The 21,611-nt window shown below is 30.6% G+C and overlaps 1 protein-coding gene across 12 annotated transcripts in view; it reads left to right on the top strand.

Moving 5' to 3' along the window:
* The window catches only part of LOC134718815 (neogenin-like), an 86,661-nt gene that overhangs the window by 3,005 nt on the left and 62,045 nt on the right, over window positions 1-21,611 (top strand). For 11 of the 12 annotated variants that reach the window (XM_063581556.1, XM_063581555.1, XM_063581562.1 and 8 more), the window contains exon 2: window positions 19,294-19,615. In XM_063581556.1, the coding sequence (XP_063437626.1) occupies window positions 19,540-19,615 (76 nt within the window). In that variant the 5' untranslated portion in view covers window positions 19,294-19,539. Of the gene's footprint in view, window positions 1-4,109; window positions 4,131-19,293; window positions 19,616-21,611 lie in introns of those variants that run through there. The other variant, XM_063581553.1, reaches the window with a different exon arrangement.

Here is a 21,611-nt window from a genome sequence, read left to right as displayed (position 1 = left end):
TGGCCATCATCTGTCTGGCGAAGAGTTGTACTACATGTACCTGTACCTAATCTAGCTTGATTTATGCTTTGTGTTTCCATAACATTTGTAAATGTACTTAATGTGGCTGTTCACTGGTCATGCTGGTGTTTCATTGTTTAATGATATAAAGTAATGTAAATTCAGAAATTATTGCATGCATTTATTAATTCGATTTTTCCATATTGAACTAAAATGCAATATGAATTTTTACTGTTTGGAGAAAAATGCTGTTTAATTCATATAATATATCAAAATGCAAGATTGAATTACAGTGTTTCAAACTCTGTCGCATTTTTCACAACATTGATAAAAAACTCGCATTCAAATTTCTGAATTAAGGGTGCTGTGGACTGTAAGTTTGTAGACTGATTTGAAGATCTCTTTTAATTTTGAAAAATTGACCATTAAAGATTTTCTGGCTCGGAAAAAAATCTATAACCCCCTTTGAGTTAAATGGTTGCTCCTTTATCTGCATGTCAAATTCATTTGCAAAAGAACAACCGAACCTGAAGCTTTAAAAATTCCTGAAATTGACAACAGGAAGTAAAAATATGTTTAAAACCGGACCACAATCAATTTTCAAATAAATTGCACTTGATACTGGTCTACCTTTCCACAGACCAATAAATTATAGAATTATTGTATAATAAGTAGGGAGAAATGTCAATATTTAGAAATACAAGTCAATTGTCTTGTGTCAATATTTACATGATAAGGGATATAAAACCCATTGATCTTTAGATTGGGTTTATAGTGATTCCCTGCAAGTTTCTCCTATAGGGTGTTTATCATTACTGCAATTACACTAATTGGTTTATGGTAATGATCTGACTGTGTCAATCCAGGCATTAAATGTGATGTAATATATAGTTTGAGAGACCTTTAATTATTATTAGATTGAAGAAATAGATGGGGTGCTAGAAATTTAAGACTGTTTGGTGCCATAATACAAATAGATTAGGTGCTAGAAATTTAAGACTGTTCGGTGCTGTAATACTGATACACATGTTGTCTACCGGCATGAACTCTTTGTTCTTCAGTCTAGAATGTTTTATCAAGCCTGGTAAAATCAACTGTCATCTTAAAAATTCATTTCTTAAATTTGTATTAAATTATTAAGTTATTATTAATTTAGTTTAAAGGTGTTTTCAAAGACAGTTTCAGGTGAAAATTAAAGAAACAATAGCTAGGTATACGTAGCTAGCTGGATTGTAAGGTTTGAAATATTGTAAAGATTTCTTTTATTTTTACTATTGATGCAGAACTCTAGCTTTTAGATAGCTTGTTGCCATTCAGACTTTAAATGATATTCTGTCTGATCAATATTCTGTTGTTCTTTTCATTTTTTGTTGCAATTCTTACAGTACCTTTTGATCTTTATTCCATTTAGCACTTTGATCTTTTAAATGTTTTAATTAACAACATACAAGACAGTGCAATCAAACAGCTTATTGATAGAGATCAATGATGCAGATTTTGTGTCTATTTTCAGGATTTTTGGGCATATTGCAATTACCCTTGTCTGTTTTAGTAATTTACATGGAGTAATTATATTTATTGGGATGTTTTACAACTTAGTTCAGGTAGTACAACAGAAGTGAACCTGTTAATGTTTCAGATTGGTGTCTATACAAACAGGCTTGTGGTTAATACACGAGACTGCATTTGGCAGCGTATAGAGTTCAGTGAATTATCTCTGTGTGTATTACATTGTACATTTACAGGGCCTCCTAAAATGTATTAAATTGTACAATGACAGGGCCTCCTAAAATTCCTGTTGGTATAGTTCTCCATATCTCAGTGTATATATGTTTCTCTCCGTTAAATTGTCGTTTGATTAAACAGTATTACCAGAGGCAGAGTTAGAGGGAGTCCAGCATAATGCCATCCAATTCTATGTATCTGATAAACACACAGTGTATCTACATGTACATGTATATCAGTTTGAAATTTTGCAAATGAAAAAGGCAAGGGGTATTTTTTTCTGTTGATTCAAATTCACATTGTCACAGTTGTGTTACTCTTGTGTGCATTGTTATCTTTGAAATTTATTTTGTTAATTCTAATAAAACATATAAATGTACAAAATGTACATGTATAATGGTTTATGGAAAATGTTGAATTAAAAAGCCAAAAATAAGAATCCTTGAAGCAAATTATACCAGTGATGTATCCTGACATGAATTCACCATTCGAATTAGAATGTCAATTTCTTTAACAAATTTACATGTATCAATTACATGCAGTGATATGTTAGATGACTTAATGATTTTTGGTATGACTGGAATATAATATAAAAATGTCTTATCAAATACTAAGGTGAAACAAAGATGTTGTTCTGCATATTAAAGTAAGGTGTTGAGCCGAACAAGTTCAATATTAAAGAAATAGCTTATTTATTGGACCATTTACATGTAAATCTGTTCAATTAGTCAGTGAAAGAATGTTACAAAGTGTAAACAGATTATTAAATTTGTATATTACACATTTTATTGCCTGAAGGCATTTTCAGCTTAATTTCGAATTTGTTGGTCTTATAAAAAATTCATAATTGAATGACTAACCTTATGTGTTTTTGTGAGTCAGTGGTAACGTAATGCATTATGAAAAATATAAAAAGCAACCTATAAAAATTATTTTTCACTTATAAATGGGATCAGAAACATGAACAACCCATGTGGCATGCATCAATAGACGGGGTCAATTTGGCAGGTGATTTTTTTTTAATTTTCAAATTCCATTCGATTCTCTTTTGATAGATCTACATGTAGATAATTGTGGGCCTATATATATATACATTGTATATAGCTAGTTGTGTATACATCTTCTTTTTTTTTACATTAATGCCCTCATGGTAAAAATAATATTTCAAACTTTTCCAAAAGCAAGCCGGAAATAAAGAGTGGGGGCAGGACCTTTTTCAGGACGTCAGAATCAGGTGTTTTCAAGCTCAGGATTTTCAGATTGATATATCCTTATGGGATCTGAGAAGTCTATTTTGAATTTCTGATGTCATTGGTTTAAATTTCATGAATTTCTTTAAATTCGGGACATCAGGATTTTATGTTTTTAGGACCTGAAGATCCTTAAGAGGAGTATGATACATATACTGGTGTCCATGTATATGAATGCATAAAACATCAGAAAGCAAAATCTTGAAATATACATGACATAGCAGCAAATTAAATAAAGACTGATTGAAAATAACCCATTTAAAACATAAAATGAATCAGATAGATCCAAAATAACTAGAGGCCTTAATGACCTGATCATAGGGAATTAAACGTAAACATGTAAAATAGAAAATTAAATGCAAGTTTAAACAAAATCCAATAAAGGAGAAATTGTTACATTAATTCTGTGTAAACAATACACTAGAATGGCAATGACAGTTTTGGATTGATTATTTCAGAACTCTTTGTAATAAAATATATCTTCTCTGCAGGATGCTATATAATCTAGTTATAAAAGCGGTGGTTGTGGTTTATAAGTGTGCTGTTTTACCCTGAAGGTTTTGGACTAATTTTTGTAGGAGCGAGTCTTTTAAAAATTCTTTTACTGCAAAATAAAGGATTGATAAGTAATTATATGTAGACTGCATTCTGACATGTTTGTTAAGGATTTGTGGTTTTAAACTAAATTATGAAATTTTGTATTGGAAATGAAATTGTGTATATTAAATGTACTGAGATGGTGGAAGTTTTAAAGACTGGATTTGACCACAATTTTCTTGTTTTTAAGTAAAATTAACTTTTGTTATGCAGTGAAATTAAATTATCTATCATAATCTTCAAATGGCACACCTCTACTCCAAATTAATTTTAAACCTTATTAGATTTATAAAAATAATGAAAATTTGTCATCCAAATTCAATTATCATGTACACTTATACGATTATGAAAGTACATGTAAAATTAAATGGAAGAAAATTCATCCAGCTCAACATAAATGTGATGAAAAACAACTTAATTAGATAAAAGTAGAGTTATATAACTTATTTTTCAAAAGGAATACACATCCCCCGCTTATCTCCCCTTTCTGATCAGTTGTTTTATCATGGGGAGGAACACATCAAAGTAATAAAAGTCAAATTTATTTACTAATTATCAGTAAGTACTCTGAGTTCAAAGACCAGGATCGTTTAGAATACGCCAGGCTTTGTTTATCTTAGAAGTGTGCTGGTATTCATCTTCCACAAGTAGGTGATATTTACTTGGTCTGCTCCTCTGAAGTGGTGAGAATTTTATTTATTGCTATAAAAGCTGGCTTTCTTCAAAAATTGTTATGAATTCATTTACTGTTACACAAATATTCAGAATTATTTTGGAGGATTGCTTATTTGTGTTTTTGAACAACATACATGTTTGTGAGGATAATTAGTTTATCATAACTATCGTGATTTTTAAGTCTACTGCATACAACTTAAATGCTTTTCTAAAAATTATAACTACAAAATTGTAGCTTAAAATGTAAAATTTGACTTTTATTACAGTTTGTTGTGTTTTATATTTATTGAAAAATAACAAACTTTAAATCTTTTGAAGCTGTAATAAGATTTTAGTCTGGACTGTACATATTTGAGACAATTATACTAATAAATATTAAAGGGATAGTAGCTACGATTTTGACAAAATTATGAACAAGTTTTTAAGCTGCAAAAATCAAAGATATGTACTAAAAATAAGCAATGAGATCGCTAGAATGTTTTCATAAATTGCAGAAGTGTTAATAATTGATAATTCATATCGTGTTGCGTGCCTATTCATCTCATTAATTATGCATCGGGTTTACTTCCCGAACTTTGCCGACACAGCGAGTGAGCTAACCAAGATATAAATAGATATGAACACGTGCTTTTTGTTTTCTTACGTATTTGATAATTATACTTTATATTAAACATACATATTTGATGCCATTTATCAAATTATGTGAATAAAAGATATAACAAAAAACGGCATATTATTCCAACCCGAGATTCTCCAACAATGGCGATATTATACACTTGTTATTACATTTATATGACCAAACCATGCCCATAACTTTACACGTGTTTGTGTGTTGAATAGGGGCCCTCCATGAAGGATACACGTGAAGAGTAATACTAAATTGTAGCTGCTGATTTCCAATTTCTTCTGAGGTGGGAGATTCCTGCCCATAAATCTATTAACTTATTTTTGACAATAATGAACACGCTGCGATTTAAATTCATATGATCTGGAATTTTTAAGTAATGTAAACAAGTTACGCAAACCGTCGACTACTTCTGTTTGACTTACCCTGCGTCGCAGATGTTTTGAGTGATTTTAATTATCGATCTCATCGCAGTTTTTAATTTATATTTTACAATAATTTGTCTGCACCTCTTTTTTGTTTCTTTTCTCGAAGAAACTGTTAATTCACGTACCATTTCCGCGATAACATTCCCCCTGTTCGACAAGATTCCCTTCGAGGCACAATGTGCGATTGCGCATTGGGAACTGAAGAGTTCAAATCAACATAGGTCATATGAATAAGGGTTGGGCTTATCATCGAATTATTATCTATAGACAAGAAATAAATTTAGGTATTAAACGTTAAAAAGCTTCTAAATTATGAATGGAACGTAACCAGTTGTTGTTTTAATCATATTTATTAAACTTTTTGTACAAAATCCGGCAAATAGATTAAAAAGGTAATTTTGATGAAAATCGTAGCTACTATCCGTTTAATAGTCCCAGTACATATAGAGCTGCCTTCTGCAAAATTCGTAGTTTCAAAATACTTATATTTTTCCTAGTAACTTAGTTTGTACCAGAAAATGTCTAAACCCTTGACGTTTGATTATAATAATTCAACCCAGAAAATCATGTTCCTGAAAATATTGCATGATTGGCAATTATAACGACATACATTGTCTTCCTTTCATAATAAACAATTAGAAAATGCTCACAGATCAGCAGTAAAAAAAGATGATTAAAAAGCGAACCTCTACATAAAACTGTAAGCATAAGATATAAAAGTAATTTCTCAAAAGTTTTTCCAGGTGAGAATTTACCTGCCTGAACACCTGTGTTTTATTTGGTTCGTTGACATCTTTATTAAGGATGTATTATATATTTTATACAAATAAACAACCTTCTTACGAGGTAATTTATATAAACTTTCCAACATACAGGTCTATAACAAACCAATTAGATATTGTTTTCTAATCTTGAACTGTATACTTTCTAATCCTGAACTGTATACATGTACATGCATTTCAATCTGATGATGGCAGAAATAAATGTTTGGAGTTATCAAACGGGCCAAAGTTATAGCTTTCACTTTGCAACGGATATTAGCATTGATTTAAATACATTTGTAACTGTAATTGTGTTGACATTTTAAACTGAGTTTGTAGTTTTACATGTTGGAATTTGTATTTTGAATTGCTCAATGATTAAACAGATTGGGGTGCGTTTGTACATCAACAAAGACATCTGTCAGGGTTTTAAAGTAACACACTGTGGAGATTCGTTCAAACTCTCCTGATACAAATACTGAGACTTTGTCAGTATATGGTACATGTTAAAGCATTAATTTTATTACTCAGCAATTTTATTTTTTTTAACTGGCCATCAGAGTTGGGGTAATTGTAATTGTAATCGTTAATCAGTTGTAATTGATTACAATTCTTCAAGTAATCATTGTAATCATTAATCAGCCAAAAATCTGATTACATGTAATTTAATTTAATCAATTACTTTTCAAAATACCCTGTAATCCTGATTACTTTATGATTACATTCTGATTACAATGAAAAAAATCTTAAAACTGTGTTTATGGTCAATAAAGGAAACTTTTTGTTATTCTTATTCAATTTATATTGAACATGTTAAGATACTTTGGTTTACTTTATTTTTTATAAAACATGACAATTGGTTTGTATACTTCAGTAAACAATAAACTGTTACAGTATTGAAAAGTCATCAATAGCATAAGAAGAGACATATAATACAATTATATGTTTCTGGCCTTAGTAAAAGATATTGTACATATATTCACAATTTAAAGATGTACATATATATATATTTGATATCATAATAACTGTTATATTCAAGTAATACTTTTCATTAACCCTTAATTATAATCTTTTGTTAATGTTGTGATTTTTGTCATCTTTGAATTGACAGGTAGGAAACCAATTAAGGTTTGTTTTTATTGCAATTGCCAACTGAGTATAGCTGTAGGACAATATATATGGTAAAAGATAAATCAGACATGTGATCATTTATCCAATTAGCACAAAATTAATTAAAAGTTGGACAAATATCTTTTTTAAAATAAGCAAATTTTTTGCATGTATTTGGACTGGACATGTAAAATGCAATGATTTTTAGCACTTTTATTTTGTTTACAATTTGTTTAAACTGGTACAATTTTATCCATATTTAAACTCCCATAAACTGTACCTTGAAACAAATATAAATTAAAGTCTAGAATATGTCAGAAGACAAACAGCAAATGCTTTTTATAAAGCTATATTCAATTGAAGTCAAAATAATTCAGAGATTAATGATGATAAAGTGCAATGGGTTGTAACCAGTGACACAATGTTCATGTATGTATGTAGTGAACTTTTGAGGTTTATTAAATAGATGAAGTTTGAAGTTATCATTTTATAATATAGCAAACACAATACTTTCTAAAAAAGCTATAATTAATATATATTAAACGTTTATTCATTCACATCATGCAAAATGTGTTTTTTTTAATTCATTGTAATCAGATGTAATCATGATTACTTTGCCAATGTAATCATTAATTTAATCAGACACTTTCAGAAATGATGTAATCATTAATTTAATTTAATTGTACAAATGACAAAGTAATTGTAATTTAATCAATTACATTGAAAGTAATCAGACTCTGCTGGCCATACGGAATATATATAAAACCACCACATAAAAAATCTTGAAATAGTCTCAAATCATGAGAATGAATGAATCCTCAGTATAAAACACAAGTTTTCTTGAAATTTGTCTTGGTTCAAGAAAACTTGATCCAAACTTATGACTGACCACATATTTTATTTGCTTACGATTGGGGTTTCAAAAACCAAGCCATGACTCCTATTATTTAGACACAAAATGGAGAGGAAGGTGTGAAATTTTTTAGCTCTGACCACATTTTTTTAATTCCAAATTTATTTCTTTGAGACTATAGAAATTCTGTATTCTCAACAAAATGTAATGAAATGCATTGCTAGAGTTCTTTCTGTGTCTCTCCTTTCATGAAAATCAATTTCACATTTCCAAATGGCTATAGAAATAATTAAAACCAGTCACAATTCGAGAGCCGTACAATATAATATTCCAAATATCTTCTCTTCTTACTGGAGAAATTATTTAAACATCTTGTCAGTGTGGCAGAAATAAAAAGTGGAATTTTTATGTTTCTCAAAAAGAAAAATGGGAAATGCCACGTAAATGTCATTCTGTGTGAATTATTATTTTTTTATCGGTGGAACTGAATGATTTATTGTATATTGTAAACATAAGATCCTGACATTGAAATAATAAAAGAAAGGAGAAAGATACTGAAGGAAATTCAAAATAATGAGGGGAAAATAACTTGACAACTCTGGATCTCTAAATGGAAAAAGAAAAGACAAAAACCAAAAACTACAGTGTAATTTCTTCTGAGGCTTGGACAATATATTGACATGTAAAATGTAAGGGTTGGTTTGGGGTATATATGTAATTAGGATGAGAAAATTGGTAAAGAGAGTTTTTAACGACCTTGACTGTCTTTACAGCCTACGCATCGTTTGTAAAGTGTCTTCATCCATGATTGCTAACAAAGATTTGACATTGTTCTCTTCAAATTTCTATCTGACAATTGCAAAGATAAATGTACAGTAGCTTAGGATCCTTGCTAGGACAAGGTTGGCAAGGATCCTCCCCTTTACAAAATTTAAAAAAGACCCTGACTTAAATATTTACTATTGTACATGTTGCATTGTATGCAGGGCAGTAAATAATCCATACAAACCATTTGGTTTATCATTTATTCCATCCGAAAATGTGAAGAAACTAAAAAGATATTCAATCTGAGAATTAATAAGTTGAGTGATTGATTAATATATTGTGCGCCTTAAATTTACTGGAAAGGAGTAGGGGCGGGGCATTAAGGCCTAGTTTTGGCCCAAGAAAATAAAATGTTTGATAACCATTTCAAATTGGCACATACTGTTTAGAAATGCATAGGTTAAAGAAATATAAATAAAAAACATTAAGATTTTTATCTGATGACGTCACAATTACGTCATAATATGTACTGTTTCCACAAAAACGATGAAAAATACAGAATTTATGCAGTTTTCTATCTTTATTTCCATTGTAAAAACATCCTGCGCAGCCAAGAAACAACAAAATAATTTAACAGAAGCTTTATTATACCTATTGGCATAATCTCACCAAATATACAGTTGTTTCTTGGGTGCGCATATACTTTTTCAATCCAAAATATACTTAAAATTTGATGAAAAAACATGGAAAATCACGAAATTTTACAAATTATGCAAATTAAGTCATGATTTGTTTTCATGGTAACTTATTCGATGTCAAATTTGTTGTGTTTTTCCTGGTACCTTATACCTCAGCCAAGTTTTCAGTTATTTAAAAATATGTATGATAACTTTTAAATTTGCAGTAAATTTTGGGCCAAATAAGGGCCTTATTGCCCCTACTCCTTTGTACTTGATTAAGAATATATCCTAGAATTTAACCTTTTATGGGCTGTGAAAGTTATTTACTGGCAGTCTTTTCAACTTGATGTATGAATATGGATATCTTGTTATTTATCTTTGACTTTTTAGCCCTCACTATTAGAATTCCCTGGACAGCACTACTATTAACACTGTTCACAAGTGTGTGGTATAAAACTTACTTAGTTGTAAAAAAATGTGTTTAAGGTCAAAGAAAAAAGTTTTTATGATGAACACATGTTTGCAGGTTTATGGCAGTCCCTGAGAAATTTTTTTTTCCAAAGACCTAACAGGGGGTAGCCAGGGTGGTTTGGACACCCTCAGAGTCTTATTTAATTCCTTTAGAGGGGCCTATCGACTCCAGTCCCCAGAGATCTAACAAGTTGTGACAGACACCTGTCAATTGTTGAGGAACACCCCAAGAGAAAACGAAAACGGGATCGATCGGGATCCCAATGCAATCCCGGTGAAATTGTCGGGATAAGCCAGGATAAGCATCTGGAAGCGGGATAACATTCGGGATAAATATCTGAAACTGGGATCCCATTCGGGATAAATGTCTGAAGCCGGGATTCCAGTATAGATGAAACGGGATAAATATCAGACACTGGGATCCCAATAGGAACTGTTTAAAGCCGGGATCCCAATCGGGAAAATTTTCTGATGCTTGGATCCCAGTCTAGTTAAAACGGGAAATTGTATGAACCATAATTAATTTATGTTGTTGAAAATATGCAAGTGTTTTGTTTGTGTATCCATATGTCTCTAATATTAAACATCAAGAATAGGTTATTGGTGTTAAATAACAATGTGTAGGACACCAAAGCTGTCAGGTGAAGCCAATCACATTTAAGTGTCACATAATATCCAGTTTGACAGATATTTATAATTCAGAAAAATGCCGAGATTTTCGCGATATAATGACAAGTCGTCCGAGGAAATGTCAACGGGTGTTTTGCCAGACAAGCTTCGGCGTTTCTAATGTTCCCCAAGTTCTCATAAGTGCGTTTCTATTAGTTGTCGTCCGGTATCAATGATAAGATAATGACTGACGTCGTAAAACGTTGGTTTCTTAACTTATGTAAAAAGTTAAAAAAAAAAATGATGACCACGTGCTTTGTTTTCAATGGTACTGAACAGTTCGACCCAAGAAATTACTGTCCTAAATAATGGAGCCTCTATCTTATCCGCATGCACCAGATGCCGATTACTTAAGTATTCCTTTCTTATATTTAGTAAAAACTGGCCAGTAATTAATACTTTTATGCGATAACTTTAATTTATTTATAATACCGTTACGGAGACAGATCAACTTGGCCGATATAATTTGGGGCGAGATTGTCACGTCGACGTTTGTGTATTGGTAAAAACGTCATCAAAATTTGTTTACGCTGAATTATGGACATTGAGGACGAAGATGATGTTTTCAGATAAGTGCATTAATAATTTAATTAAACATGTGTATATGTGCATATAATGAATATAAATATAAATAATTGAGGAACTATGATTTGTATGGTTTTTATCTGAGCAAATCAACATCAGAAAGTCTTGAAAGCATAAACTGAAAATATATTCTGACTCGTACGTATTTATTTTTAACATATATACAATGAATAAACTTGTTAACTTGTCACATAACAGGCATAAATAGTAGGTATGTCAAAATTTAATTCAGTTGTGTTTATGTTTATTTGGTGAAAATAATAAGTCGCTATATATAGTTATTTATCGTCAGGGGATGAAAAAAGGGGGAAGGTAATTAATTTGAAAAAGATTAAAATAACCTTCCGAGACTTCATAATTATTTGGACTAGCTTCCAATCTACTGTATTCTATAAACATTAACATGCAATAATATTTCTATTGAATTTGTTGCTTCAAAACGTATTGAACAAATGATTCTTTGTGGATTTTTTTCATACTTTTAGGGGATATACTGATCTTTTTAAATGGAGCTGCCAACGAAACAGATTGCATGCAGATATTCCAGTTACCATAATTTACTCAGCAACTTTAGTTTGACGTACAGACAGCAAATTAATTAACAGAAAGGAAAACATGACATGTATCCTTTTGCATGAATAACCCAGGAATCCCAGTGGCAGTGCAAATTGAATTGGTGCATGTATACCGCTGGTATTTATTTTTCGGATCCCGCTTTTTTTTTCGGGAATCCCAGTATATTTCCACTGGGATTAACATCGGGATCCCGCTTCTTTAACGGGAATCCCGAAATTTTATCCCAGTACATTACATCGGGATCCCGCTTATTTAGCTGGAATCCCGAAATTTTATCCCAGTGGGATCCCAATTGAATTCCCACAATATCCCAGTGGGATCCCAGTATATTTCAACCGGGATTTACATCGGAAATCCTGGACTTTTGGCGGGATTCCCGAAATTTTATCCCGGTGGAATTAGGTGGGATCCCACTTGGAATCCCATCAAAATTACAGCTGGGATTCCAGTGGAATTCCAGATTTATTTTCTCTTGGGACTGCACATGTTAATCACCTCTTTTTGGTGTTTTTTGTTTTTGTCTTTGGGTTGTTTTCTTTTGACATTACTCCAAATTATCAGGAACAAACAAAATTCAGATCAGACTGAAACATACAGTACATTTGAGCTTTAAACCAATTTAAAATGTTTAGTCCAAACAAAAGTCTTTGTGAATGATAAAAATCTCTATCATTCATTAGACTTTTTGTATTAAGTTGGTCATTTAATAATCTTTATAAAAAAAATTAAAGAAAGTATGCCTATAATCTTACATAAGTTATTGAGATTTCTAATTTTCTTAAAACCTTATATTTAAGCTAGAATGGCTTTCATTTGAGATAGCAAGTCTCAGCTGAGCCAGTTTATCAAACATCAGGTTATCCTCAGTCTGAGTAATAATATTGTTATAAGAAAGGAATCTAGATATAGAGCTAATCATTTTTGTTTTTCTATGATTATGTAGACCTGAGCTGCTAATCTGATTATAAGTTAGGCAATATCAAATAAAGAAGCCATAAGATTGGTAATAGTTTTAGTCCCCAGAGATTTCTGGGAATGTGTTTGAGCCTGATTTATTAAAAAGTGTTGAAAATTATGTCTCATGATCATCTGTTGCTACAAAAATAATGTTTGTTCAACGTTTGCAGTGTTGAAATATAAAATTTGCTGATCTAGAATTTCAAAATTAGAAAACTGGTACCCATGAAAACAAAACAATCCATGCAGTATATGATAAAATGTACATGTACATGACCAGTCCTATTTATATTAGACATTTAACAAGAATTTAATGTTATTTAAATGAGATGTGCATATATTTCTATATTTAGAAGTGGTCATTGTGACATCTTGTGGGATTAAATAACCAGTCACTTAATTCATTATTCATGCAGACTAGTGGTGTTGTTGTTTCTGGACTAATCTTGTGATGACTAAGTGGTAATTGTTTAGTGACAGTGTATGTTGATTTCAATCTCATAGTTTATTTATCAATTATCTTTGGAATCTATTGACCATGGTACTGTATATCCTTTTATCATCTACAATCTTATTGACCAGGTAATTTATCCTTTTATCCCTTCATCTTTATTGGTCAGGGCAACATGTTTTATTGGTTAGGTTTTCTTTGAAGTTTGTTGTTTGTTTGTTTATTAGAATATCATAATTTGCTATCATTGTCTATTGTTTATTTGTTTGCTGGAATATCATATTTTACTAGCATTGTCTCTGATTTCTGTAGCTTGCATGTTGAAAATAGAAAATCTCTAACTTTTTGTTTAAGCTGAAGAGAGGAGAAATATATATTTTAACCGACTTGCAACATGTGTTAATAGTGTTATGCATTAAGCATTTGTCACCTGCAATTTTCCGCTATATATCATTTATATATTTTATATAGTTTATATTAATATCAAAGCAGCATGTTTTTTTTTCACTTAATTATTGTGACATAATTTCTATTTAGATTTTATTTGACTTCATACCAATTGAAGCAGAATTTTCACAGATTCTGCTTAATATTATTTCAACCAAATTGATTTTTATATTTTCACATCCTTAAAATTCGTTCAATTGTTAAAAAGGGCAAATTGTTTGATCCATATTTTACAGTATGCCCTAAAATCAAAAAAGATATCATGTAGTGATTATGAAATTCAACATGATACAGCTGTTGATTAGAGGGCTATATATATACAGCTAATTAGAAGGAGACCTGACAAGCCAAAAATAAATTCAAATAATTAAAAACAAGCACATGTTATTGTTATTGTGATGTCAATTTCATAAATTTATGACACTTATCATCTTGGGATTTAATTATCCTTTCTGTGGTTTTAAACTTTATCTGTGTATATGTCAGTCTTATCTTTGTAACTGGAGGATTACAAACTGAAAATACAAAGTGAGAATTAGTTAGATACTTAATTTATGGAGATTTCGTAAAAATGAAACATGTGTGATAATATTTTGAATAATTGTTGAATCATTTAAAAATGATATTGCAGTGAGTTTACATATACATTTATATTGGAAATAAGTTTATTGAGGATAGAACATTTGTAACTTTATTATTTGTATCATGTAGTTTTAAAATATTTATTGGATAAATCAAATACATATACATGTCCTTAAGGTAAGAAAATTAAAAAATAACATAAATTAAAGTGAATTATTAGCTATATATTTGTAGACGTCAGATGTTTTTGAAAATTGTTACTTTTAAGTTTCTTTGATGTCTGTATCGATCCACGTTGAAAAATTATGTTTAATGTACTTAAAAGACAAATGTATTTAATTTCTTTGAAAAGTAGTTTTTATTATTTTTTGCTTAAGGTTAGGTATTATGGACACTGAAAAAATTGACAAAACTCCTATGACATAACATTTACAAATTCTTGTACTGTTTTAAGAAAAATGTTGTACTGTTTTAAGAAAAAATTATGTCACAACATAGATAAATTCAGCCGTATAAGAAAAGCAAAATGAGAATGTTAAATTAATGTATGCCTTTTTGTGCTTCTTTGAATGTTACATTTGTTGTTTATGTAGAAATATTAAGATGATAACACAATATTGACTGTTGTACCCCTATTTTTGACATTTTTACTCTTTGAGTATGTTTGTTTTGTTCATGCATCGTTGACAATTTAATGGAATTTGATGCGACTGTCATATAAGCGAGAGGTTTAGCTAGCTATAAAACCAGGTTCAATCCACCATTTTCTACATTAGAAAATGCCTGTACCAAGTCAGGAATATGACAGTTGTTACCCATTCGTTTGATGTGTTTGGACTTTTGATTTTGCCTTTTGATTTTTGAATTTTCCTCGGAGTTCGGTATTTTTGTGTTTTTACTTTTTAATGGTAAAAAAAATCATTCAATATCTAATTGAGAAGAAAAGTTCAGGATTCAATTGGGGGAAAAGTGTATGAAAATAACACCTTAAATTATTTCGGGAGTTCTTTCTTGAGATAAGGAAGGTAACTTGGTCTTTTCACACAAATAGTAATAAATATTCTTAAATGCTGGTTTTCTTGAAGGTTGTATAGTTGTTAACTTTATATGTAAAGTTTTGAACTTGACTCAAGTTACTGTTTCATCAACAGTCATTTAGGTTAACTGGTGACCTTTAGAATTCTGTAATTTGGGCTCCTTGTAAGCTAAACTATCTTTTAATTTTCCACGATTCAAGAGTTATAAAATTTGTATATTATCTGGATTTTTACTTAGGAAAGCAATCATAACTAAAACCCAATGAAAAGCATTTTACAAGCTTTTGAGATAACAAAAAGTACAATTAAACACTGTTCTATAGAGGGGGTGTGAATGGGGGTTTACAGAATAGATAATAACAGACAAAAAAAATGAATAGAAGAGAAAAATGGGGTGCTAGAACACAATAGATAACTGCAAAATTGAGTAAAAATATACTGAATTACAAAAAAGAACGATGTCCAGAAATCAGTGGTCAAGTACTTACAGAATGGCCATTATTTTGAAAGCCAGAAAGGTATAGAATAATGAGTGAACAAAAGTTAAGAAATTAGAGATGATTCTTAGGACCCCCATCCCTACCCTCTTCTATAGAGTTTATTGTTAATGGATTGTCTGATAGCTAATTTGTAAAGAACCCATTCAAACTCAGATAAATGTGTAAAATTTGAATTCATTTAGGTACAGTCCTGTTGTAAAATTGTAAGAAAACTTGTTAACTGCTAATAAAAGTAAATAAGCGTGCAATTACATGGCTGATGGGGCTTGGAGTAGAGAATGTAATTAACAGGTATATCACAATCTCAGGTGTTATACAGGTGGTAATTAGGTTGTATGTCATTCGTAAGTAGGAGAAAGTTTGACGATTTTCTTAATTCTCAGACAAGTTCGGAATTAATGTAGAATGTTGATTCGTTACGGTTACATGGAGAAAAGCAACTGCAGGTTGGTCTGAACCTTGATAAGATGTTTAATTCTTGCAATATGGGCAGGTAAAGTCAGGTAATTTCTAGACTAAATATTTTGCCATTTATTAACCCAGATTCTATACAATAGACTGGGATTTTTTTGATATGGCCAAAAATATAAAAAAAAAAACACTTGTGTTTTATTGTTTGGTTTAGTCCTCTCAGATGGAAATATTAATCTGTATTCAGTCCTTCCAGTGCTTGACCATTGCACTTGCAAGTTGTCTGAATTTTTCAGTTAAGTACAGTTTATATATATATATAAACGAGTCTAAATTGAAAACTACGTTCAAACCTATGATTGCGTTGGATAAAAACCGCAATTTTTATATGTGTGCATGTCAAACAAATTTCGTTGTAGAAGGGTCTAAAAACAGCACAAACAACATTTTCCAAAAGACCAAAAAAGTGAAAAAGTATATTTAAACAAAACGCATTTGACTAACAGCTCGAACAACTGATGTTCTTTGACCCTGCTGACTGCCATTGGCGATTGCCAAATAAAATTGATCACAAGATGTAACAAAATGGATTTTAATATAAATTTAATACATCACAGAAAAATATATATATATAGTTGTTAATGGTTTGTGAGCATTTTTCTAAATCCTGGAGTCATTATTCTGAAGGTCAGCTACAAAGCATCAATGTTGTCCATATGTTAATGGTGAGGTGTATAAATTAGTTGCTGAAAAGTTATCAAAATTTTTGCTTGGTATGTAATTAGTGAGTACTATAGTGTCAGCGTGACACTGTAATCTTCAAAGAAAAGATTAGAAGTGGAAGAAAAGGCACTAAACAAGAAAAATGTAATTATCCCAGGGGGTGATGAATATTTTGCAATCTTTGCAAGGTCTAATTGGCTTCAGATGTTTGGCTAAGTGAAACTTTGTTGTGTAGGTGCATACTTGAAATAAAACTTACTATATAATTATGAAATTCAAATTTTGCTCTCATTTATTAAATGAAATAGCAGCAGTTTGTAATAGTTTAATGTACTGTTAAGTGCAACAGAATATGCGTTTTATAATAACAGTTGCAGATATGCTGTGTTTCAAAATACCATTGAAATCTATTATTAGATTTATTTCACACATCTGATCATGTTAGGCTTCTTTTTTTTTTTGCAGAATCGAGATACTCTAAATTAAAAAAATTCATTGAAAATCTATGATTGGATATATTTAGATCTGACACAGCATGTTAGCCAAGTATCTTAATTTTCCAATTGTATCGATATAGAATTTAAAAATCAAAATAAGACAGAATCACAATAGTGATGGACAAAGAAAAGTCTGTTAATATGTATAGAGTTGATATTCTTTTGTTGTATCTTTTCTGGCATTTATGATAAACGAGGACATCGAACAGGTCAGCAATCTTGAACTCAATCAATGAAGGATAAAAAATCTCTGCATTTATTTTCTCATTATTTCACCAAGTCTGTATTGTAAATGAATAGACCACCATTCACTAACAGTATATTGATGCAGAGGGTAGATATGATAAATGGATGTTCTGCAGTTCACTGATCTTGAACTTCATACAAGAGAAAGGGGAGACAACCTACCAATTATCTCCCCTTTATGGGATATTGATGAAATTTTAATGAGTAGAATTATGTTCCCTAGATGATGGATGAAGAAAATATTAATCAAAATAACCTAAGCTTATTTTTTCAAGATGTTCATGTTCTTAATTGCATGTGTATGATGAATTACAGGTATAAACATGCCATTTGTTATGGCTTAGATTCTATTGTTGTTTAAAATTGTCCTCAGTTTGACTGTGGAAGTTGGCAATACCATCAGTCTGCCCCAAAAACTTTTTCAACTACTAGTCCGAAGACCAATATATATATATTAAGACATTTTTCTTATTTGTCCAAACAATGTTTTGCAAAAAACTCACTAGTCCCAAAGCAATTTTACTAGTCTGGGGCATCTGACTAGTGGCTAACCGTGCAGACTGCACCATAGCAAACATTGAAAACATAACTAGATTGCAGTTTATTTTCAAGTAAACATATTAGACCATTGGTTTTCCTGTTTGAATGGTTTTACACTAGTCAATTTTGGGGCCCTATATAGCTTGCTGTTCGGTTTGAGTCAAGACTCTGTGTTGAAGACTGTACTTTGACCTGTAATGGTTTACTTTTACAAATTGTGACTTGGATGGAGAGTTGTCTCATTGGCACTCATACCACATTGTATATCTATTAAACTAACAAGGATAAAGATATTTTCATGCTCTTTTATAAATAGATATTTAGCTGAAGAATTGATTGTTATATAATTAAGACTAACATAATAAAATATGTAATTTTCTACAAAACATCTATTTTAATAGAAGTGACACCTTCTAACTGTGTGATTGAATGTCTAAACTTACAGGGAATTTCCCCCTCATTTTAACTAACATTTATCAAATCAATTAAGGATGTTGCAAAATGTATGAACATGGTAACCTTAGCTGGTAATATGTAAGCACAAACTTTGAATGGTATTGGAAATTTTAGTAACAAAATCTAGCTACGTTAGCTCAGTAAGATCATCATAATGAGTCTGTACTTCCTATAACAGTTTAAGTATAAAGTGGCTAATATCTTGTCATTTGATTATATTGGTAAGGAATGTACACTTGATATATGGTCTGTGAAACCTCGACTTATGCAAAAAAACATAAATAAAATTGTTAGTTAATTATTATACAGTTTTCAAAGTAAAGGAGCGTTATTAATTTAGTTTGAGTGATAGCTGCAGTTTTACCAAGGCCTGAAGGGGTTTATTAAAATGATAAAACTAAATTGGATAAGGCTTACATTTGATATCTGAAAAATCTTTTTTGGCCAGTGCAAGTTTTTGGAAATATTTTGACACATGCTGTATGTGTTTAGTAGCTGCATGTGTGAATTGTTTTGAAAATGGAATGTGAAAACAAAAACAAAATTTAGAAATAGTGTAACAAGCAATGTGAAACATTCAGACTCAATTGTAGACAGTTTCAAAAGTATATATATCTTTATTATATTGGCATGATTTGTAGGAGATCTCATAAATGTTTTACATTTTCTTTTTCAGCAAGAACATCAAAAGCATGTAATTAACACAGTCAACCAACAAGACCATTCAATATGGATTATAAAGTTTACCATGTGAAATATAAGATTGGATAAAAAGGATTCAAGTAACCATGTAGATTTATATATAAATATAGTTAATTAGTGTTTTTATTCAAATTGACAAAGGGAGATAATTAATTTGTGAGAGAAAGGGGAAATAACTCCTTAAAGGAAATAATTTTGGATTTATGTTTGTTTTTCTGTGATGCTCAAAATGAGAGAAACATTTTATGTGACGTTTTCACTGTTTGTGATTTTGGATGTTTTACAGCAGTTGTATGGTAAGTATTGCAGTATATATATATAATTAAATGTGAATGCTTTTTAATAATTTAATTATGAAAGAAAGAAAACAGTTTGAATGTTCAGTACCCTCACTCAAGGGTTTAAAAAAAATATTATTAGACAGACAATTGACAAATAAATTTATACATATAAAAAAGAAGATGTGGTATGATTGCCAATGAGACAACTCTCCACAAGAGACCAAAATGACACAGAAATTGAAAACAACTATTATGGGTCATCGTATGGCCTTCAACAAGCAGCAAAGCCCATACCGCATAGTCAGCTATAAAAGGCCCTGGAATGACAGTGTAAATCAATTCAAACGAGAAAACTAACAGCCTTTTATATAAAAAATGAACAAAAGACAAATATGTAACACATACACAAATGACAATCACTGAATTACAGGTTCTTGTTTTCCTACATAGAATGATAAACAAATTAACATAAGTTTATCATACATCAATTTATAAACTTTTACTTTTATAATGTATTTGTAAATGTTCAGTCATTGTTAAACTATATTTTATTGCCCCTGTGATTCATAAAACAAATGACATTTATACACTTTTAAAAATTCAAGGACAGTTCAGAAATTTGATATTTATTGTTTCTCTGGCAATCACAGAGTAAAAATTGAAATCTTGCATTCTATTATACCCTTTAAATTTGTACATAAATTTCACATTTGACATGTTTCATATACCAGCTTTGTCTAACACAATATACATTTGTATATCCACTACCATTATAAAAAAAAGAAGACTTGGTATGATTACCAATGAGACAACGACCTTCACAAGAGACCAAATGACACAGAAATGAACAATTATAGGTCACAATTATAGGTCACTGTACAGCCTTCGACAATGACCAAGACAACAATGTTTACCTGTATGTGAAGAGTCTGAGAGGCAGGTCTTCTTTGTGTAGATTCTGTAAAATATAAGCCATAAGCAGTCAATTTTTGAAAGTTAATGTTTCAGTCCATAGGCCTCTGGCACAGAAATGAGTTGATTTTTCAATAGATTGGAATCTTAGGACTGACAAATTTTCTTATTGTCAGTCCAAATGTGAAGTAAGACTCATAAATGTCAAGACAAATGTCAGTCTTTAATAAAATGTGCCACTCAACAATAACTAAACAAAAAATATATTCTGCCTCAGGCTACATGCAACGGATAAAAGACTATTGAAGATTCCACCCCTTGCTGATTGTCTTGTCAGAATTTATAAAGCATATAACACAGGTTGATGGGCTTCAAATAGAAAACTTGCCCGAACTAAATATTGGAAATTGGAAAGGATTAAAAAAAAATCCATCATTACTCATTGAAATTATCCAAAGCTTCTATAATTTTCTCTTCTAGAAGTTTGATAAACATGATAAACCAAAAACCACAACACTGAAATAACTGCTTATTTGTATTTTTTCAAGACAAAGATAAGTGCGAAATTCTTAAACAAAAATAAGAATAGATAAGTATGAACATAACATAAATTTTTAGACTGCTATTAAAACCCTGAATCAACATTATAGAACTCATCTTGTTGATAGAACATATTTTTGTATGTTTATATCGAAAAATCAGATCTTTGGCTTGACATATCTGATCGTGAATTCACTGGTAATTGGGAAAAACTGTATTTACATAGACAAATCTCTCCCTAAGGATTTTAAACTTTTTGAGCTACGTACATTTCCCCGTTGTGGAAACTGACTATCCTGGTTAATCAGAAACTTACACGATTATGAGCAATCAAAACATTGCCGATGAAATTTGTTTTTTCACAGAGGCATGACAGATTCCATATGTTTTCTTGTCTAATGTTCCAGAGAAATAGATTCGACTGAGGAGTTTGTGGGATGCTGAGATTGATGCAAATATTTGTTTCTGATGGCTATTTGCCTTGAAAAATAATTTTAAAAGTTCATCCATGTAAAATCAAAACAACTTGTTTTGTACATGGTTTGTACTTTCCATATGT

The sequence above is a fragment of the Mytilus trossulus genome, chromosome 5 (assembly GCF_036588685.1).
Source record: "Mytilus trossulus isolate FHL-02 chromosome 5, PNRI_Mtr1.1.1.hap1, whole genome shotgun sequence".
Taxonomy (NCBI): Eukaryota; Metazoa; Mollusca; class Bivalvia; order Mytilida; family Mytilidae; genus Mytilus; species Mytilus trossulus.
This window is presented reverse-complemented; position numbering and strand designations above follow the sequence as displayed.